The sequence below is a fragment of the Cibotium barometz genome, chromosome 9, assembly GCF_041138505.1.
Source record: "Cibotium barometz isolate CiBa-2024 chromosome 9, ASM4113850v1, whole genome shotgun sequence".
Taxonomy (NCBI): Eukaryota; Viridiplantae; Streptophyta; class Polypodiopsida; order Cyatheales; family Cibotiaceae; genus Cibotium; species Cibotium barometz.
The window spans coordinates 3,496,904-3,502,903 of NC_141054.1; the positions used below are offsets into that span (position 1 = coordinate 3,496,904).

The 6,000-nt window shown below is 43.0% G+C and overlaps 1 protein-coding gene across 2 annotated transcripts in view; it reads left to right on the forward strand.

Annotated features, from left to right (window-relative positions):
* The window catches only part of ECR1 (E1 C-terminal related 1), a 28,599-nt gene extending 22,913 nt beyond the window's left edge, over positions 1 to 5,686 (forward strand). Inside the window, exons 3-9 of one of the 2 annotated variants that reach the window (XM_086802368.1) lie at positions 1,029 to 1,231; positions 1,670 to 1,902; positions 1,997 to 2,059; positions 4,394 to 4,450; positions 4,545 to 4,666; positions 4,751 to 4,868; positions 4,949 to 5,686. In XM_086802368.1, the coding sequence (XP_086658494.1) occupies positions 1,029 to 1,231; positions 1,670 to 1,902; positions 1,997 to 2,059; positions 4,394 to 4,450; positions 4,545 to 4,666; positions 4,751 to 4,868; positions 4,949 to 5,221 (1,069 nt within the window). In that variant the 3' untranslated portion in view covers positions 5,222 to 5,686. Of the gene's footprint in view, positions 1 to 1,028; positions 1,232 to 1,669; positions 1,903 to 1,996; positions 2,060 to 4,393; positions 4,451 to 4,544; positions 4,869 to 4,948 lie in introns of both variants that reach the window. The other variant, XM_086802367.1, reaches the window with a different exon arrangement.
* The last annotated feature ends 314 nt before the right edge of the window (positions 5,687 to 6,000 follow it).

A 6,000-nucleotide genomic window follows, 5' to 3' on the forward strand; every position in this document is an offset into this window, starting at 1 on the left:
TTAGTAGAGGTTTGTCTTGAAGTGCCCACATATGTGGAAAGATCTACTCCCACCCCTGCTCTCCGAGCTGATGAAGATGGCCTTGTCGCTTCGTCTTTCTGAGACGAAACTCCTCTCGTGCTTCACTAGTGATGTTAGTATAGAACGCAATGTCCTGCCCATGCTGATGAAGCATGTGTGCCTGAATACGAGTTGCACTACCTGACTTCGTAAGGAGACTATATTTGCATGTCCACTTTTTTACGCCTCCTATTTTGTAGGCACCCTCCGCCAGTACCTCATCTCACCAAGACCACTCTGTAGATTTGGACTTCTTTGAGGTTGTGTCAGAGCTGACTCCCTTCTTGGTTTCCTCCTGTGGTATAAACTGGGACCTCAAATGGGAGCTCCATACAATAATGTAGGTGTGACTAATGTGTCAAACAGCCAGAGAGCTTTGTCCTCGGCTCTTGAAACTGTATCTGTGAGCAATGCCTTTCAAGTGAGCCCAGAGCTGCATACCCTTGCATCAATCTGGTTTCGGCTGCTTTCCGCATAGAGAACTGTGGCCCAGCAAAAGTGATCCCAAGATATACACAAGAGGCCACATGCTCCACGGGCTGCCTACTATATGTAAACTGAGGTGCGGATCTGCCTACTCATTGTGGGGATGTGTTAAAGATCATAACGTTGGTCTTCCGAAGGTTCACCGTGAGGTCCCGATCTTCGCAAAAAGCTCGTAATGCATCCAAGTGCCTCTGCAGCCCCTCTGGTGAATCAGAGATAAGGACAACGTCATCTGCATACAATAAGATAGGTATCAAGACTCCTGCCCAACCGTGTTTCTGGTCCTCCCTGTCTATCGATGTAGTCAGATATCTCATCAATGTATAGCCCAAAGAGAGTAGGAGACAGGGGGCAGCCCTGTCTCACAGAGAGAGAGAGAGAGAGAGAGAGAGAGAGAGAGAGAGAGAGAGAGAGAGAGATGGTTTCTTTGCTGCATAGTTCTGTCCATGTAAGGTTCAAATCATTTGATTGGTTTGTTGCAGGATGCACGATGTTGGAAATCCTAAGGCAGTGGTTGCGGCAGAAAGAGTGATGCAGCGCGTAAGAGGAGTCAAGGTCGTGCCACACTATGGACGGATTGAAGAGAAAGATGATGATTTTTATCGGCAGTTCCAAATCATTGCTCTTGGTCTGGATTCATTAGAGGCACGAAGCTACATCAACTCAGTTGTTTGCAGCTTCCTCGGTAATGCCAATGAACTAAACTGTTACTTTACTTGTGACAGTGTATAGCGGGTGCTTCATCTCAACAGTAAGTGTGGGCAATTTTACCTTGGTGTATGAGGTAAAGTTTAATACTAAAGGATTCATACGACCACAAATAGGGGGGAACACCGTTTTATAAGAGGAAGAAACAAACATGCTATTGCCTAGTGGAAGCAAGAGCAAACACCAACAATACAAAGCTGAGTGAGGGGGAGTAATTTTTACGCAAGCTACACTGTTAAGTCAACGCCCAACAAAGCAAATGTCTGCCTCTTCTTCACTAACAACCAACCACATAAGCATTGTACTCTTTTGACAAGCAAGACATGTTCTTGTCCTTTATTTGCACACATTGCAGTTTGATTTTTGGTTATTACAAATGGTTTTTCATTGCACTTATTGATCTTATTATTCACAGAGTATGATATGGATGGATCGCTTGATATCTCTACGATAATACCCATGGTGGATGGGGGTACAGAAGGATTCAAAGGGCATGCTCGAGTAATCATTCCCGGAATCACGCCATGCTTCTATTGTACTCTTGGATTATTTCCACCTCAAGTGACGTACCCTTTGTGCACCCTGGCGGAGACACCTCGCTCTCCTGCACACTGCATTGAGTATGTCCACCTTATACAATGGGGCCAGGTAGCATATTGTAGTATGCATTTTTGCTTAGGTCTATTCAGACAATTCTATTGCTTTGCTGAGAAAAATATTGTGACAAATTTGATGTTTTCAGGACAGGCCTGGAGATTCATTCGATGCAGATAATCCGGAGCACATGAAATGGATCTTTGATCAGGTACTATTTGCAAGAAGGAAGATGATATAAGGCCAGTGCAATGTCGGTTACCGACATTGGTCGTTTTCTAGGGAGCTGTTTCTGGAGCATTGGCTGTTTGCTTGGGCTGCCTTTTTAATCTTATGGAGTTTGAAGTTGTGCATCACCAAAGCTTTGCTATGACATTGATATTTGTTTGGCTGCTGCAAACAATTTCAGCTTATGAGGGCTGTCATATCTTTTCTTTGAGGGGCTGTTGTTCTTGGGGCAATTGTACTGCACAATTTAGCTCACTTATCATGCTGTGATAGGCTCTTTTGGACCTTCAATAGGCTTGATGGATGATGGGATACTCCCTTGCTCCTCTTTTTGCTTGCTTAGTTTATGTTAGTCGAGGAATGCTCCTCCTTCCTCTTTGTAGTGAATAAAAATACATAAAGGTCTTAGTCTTTCAGTTCAACAGGCTATCATTGCACGTGTATTACTTAATCAAAATTCCAGTAACAGGATAAGCTTTTTATAGTCAGATCAAACACCTTGCAAAATCTCAATTGTTCTAGTGCTGATGCTAGATGATAGTAGACAAACAGACCAACTTAAACTACTGTAAATGAACTCTAGAAGATGTTAGCAGACTTCACATCTCCAAACCATAGCTATCGAAAATGCTCTGAAATAAGGGCTTTTTGGGTCAAATAATCCATTTATGGTTTTTGAAGTTCTGAAAACTTCTTGTCTGATAGGTCCTGGTGTGTACGCAGGTGCTGAAAGCTCTGTTGAACATCATTGATGTGGCTTTGACATCATATCTGAAGATGCTAGAGACTCTCTGTAGACAGCTGTAGTCCGTTCTGGGAGCCCTGCCTTATACTTATAGCCTCTTTTGTTCCTTCAGACAGTAGGGCTCACAACATGGGCTGATTCCTCTGCTAAACTGTAGACTTAACTATACCCTAGCATGACAGATGCATTTGTGCGTTTGAAGCTAATGCTTGTCACATTTTCTTTCTTCTCTCTTCCTTTCCTATCTCCTCTCCTCTCCCCCCCCCCCCCCCCCCCCCCCACGCCTGCGGCGGGTGGCTCTCTCCTTCCCTTTCCCTTCCTTCCATCCCGTGCATCCCTTGCTGATGTGTCATTTCTTGACGGCTTACCCCCTGAAAAATGCCATTTCTTTTTCCCATTTCCCACGATTGTTTCAAACAGAACTATTCACTGCGTGAATTCAGAGGATCTGTTCTTGAACCTCCCAAACATGACTAGCAGAACATTAGTCCGTCTTCATGTTCAATCCGCTTGTATTGAGGTCATGGCTTGACCACGTCTCTCTTGGCTCCCTTCAATTTTAGGTTTCACACCCTAGGCTTCAGTGTTCACATGAGCCTACTGTTGGCATCCTACATCGACTTTGGGCCTCGATCCATTTGATAAAGCCACCTTACACAAATCAGCACTCTTTAGGTCTCTTGCCTCACAAAACTCTCTCTAAGAGCTCTGTCTAGAATTTCACATTCTCTTAGCTGCACACGCGTGTTCTCTTGTCTGCGCACGCACCTTCTCTCATCTGTGCACAAATTTTTCTTCTTGATGTGACTTGGTGCGGACAAAGCCGTCTTAGAAGATATATAAATTAATATACATTGACATATTGCTAATTATAAACATATTGTTCAATTTTATACGATGCTACTTTCCATAGCCAGTTGAGGGTTTGGTTAACATATACTGTAATGTTGTGGAAAATAATATCAAGAAAGCAGATCTTTATTTTGCTTACCACCTTTGCAAGTTGTCCCTTGCTTAGGTCTAGCCTTTCATTTCTCTAGAAATTCGATTAACTATGTATGTCGAGTACCTCTTATTCCTGGTTTCGATAACAAGGGGTTTTGGAGGGGGATCATGTTCCTTAAAAAAGACATGACTAAGCTAGCATTGAATGATGATGTAAGGCTACTGTCTAAGGACTTAACATTTTTGCAAAGTTATTAGTTAAATGAGTCTGTGTAAAGTGATCTTGAGTTGAGGACACACTCACTTAGAGTGAAGCAGAGGCTCGTTAATGGGGCTTCCCATGGGTGGAAGGCTGGAAGCTACAGAGAACTAGGCCACGGTTTAGGCCATTTTTGTGCTCGAGCCTTACATAAGGAGGTTGGGCACTTCTGGCTAGTATGGGACACCAGGGTCTCGGGTGAGAAGCTACGCTGGGTGTTAGTCTAGCTTGAGGCCCTATGCAGCTTTTGGTGTTTTCCTCCGTGCCCTGGATTCTCTTGATTGACCATTTTTGGCGTAATTGACAGAAACCTTGATTGTTTCAGATGTCCAAATTAATTCGCAGTCATATGTGAACTGGCTTTGCAGGCGTTGAAGAGGGCTGAGCAGTTTAACATTAATGGCGTCACATACTCATTGACCCAGGTTTGACATGTTCTGTTTATAATCTTGTTTTGAATTTGTATGCAGAGGTGCCCATATGCTCTGATCCGAAACATTTAGTGTATCATTTTTGCAGGGAGTGGTCAAGAACATCATTCCTGCTATTGCCTCAACTAATGCAATCATATCTGCTGCTTGTGCTCTTGAGGCTCTGAAGATAGCAACGATGTGCTGCAGGAGCATGGATAACTACATGATGCATGTTCACTCATCAGTACTAACAGATTCTTTTAATTTCTACCAGAGTTTTTTGTGCTTATGGGGTGAAACCCTTTGCTGCAGGTATATGGGGACGCAGGGTGTTTATACACACACGTTAAGTCATGAAAAAGACTCCAATTGTCTGGTTTGCAGTCCTGGTGTGCCTTTGGAGCTGGACTCTTCAATCAAGTTGCAGGAGGTTTGCCCTTACGTTACACCATCTGTATGCCATGCTGTAGGTGTATAATTTATCTATTTTCTTGTCTGTTGCTTTTCTAGTTTATGGAAGTAATCTTGGAGGACCCTCGGTTCAAAGAGAAGCTATCAATGCCCAGCATTTCCTATCAAAAGAGCAACCTATACATGCAAGCGCCGCCTGTATTGGAAGAGATGACGCGGCCAAATCTTAATCTACCTCTGTTTGAGCTGATGGGTAGAGCTGGAGGAATACTCAATGTGAATGACAAGAAGCTTACTGGAGTCTTGAGAATCAATGTTTCGTTTCAGGGTCTGAGTAACACTGTGGACATGGACACAGCTGGTGGAGGTTGACTTTTGATTATGTTATTTGCAAACACTGCATAATCATGCCCTTCTGACTGTTGAGGATCTTTTCCCACCCTTACATTTGGGCTGATTCCATGGTTCAAGAAGTACCTCAAATCCAAGGAAATTTTATGCGAGGATTAGGTCAACCAGCTCGGTTTTAAGATCGGGCTGGAAACCGTCTTCCAACAAGTTTTTGGTGCTGTGTACTGACTTTTGTACCTGGCACTTTCTAAGAGGACCAGGGGTCAACATATAAGAGGGTTTTAAACGATAATCAACTTACATGGCTGGTCTGCTATTGTGAATGATAAAATTGTGCGCAGAAACATTCTCCCTTCTGGCAAAACATTGATTTTGAAGAGCTGTATTCTTGAAATATGGTGTTGAAGCTTGTTTGGCTTTACCATCAATTTGACAGTGTATTGGATCTTCTCCACGACCATCTTAACACATGTTCGCTTTCACTTATATTAAGAGGACAGGTATTAATGTTGTGGATTATGTAAGATGACCTCTTTGCCTCCATATGGATTAGAAAGTATGTAGCTGGTTGAATTCTGCCAAAGCCTCTCCCTGTATCCACAAATTCCCCTCCCAAAGATTTACTTTCTTTTTACGTCAGATGTAACCCTACTGTTCTTGTTAGATGCTCTTACAGCTAAGAGAAATCTTTGTTTTTCTTTGAGTTGCTTTAAACACTCTGCTTTTACACTTAGCACATCTGCAAGACAAATTGGTCACTCGGCAGAACTTAATTGTCTGTTTATTTTTTGTGACTTCGT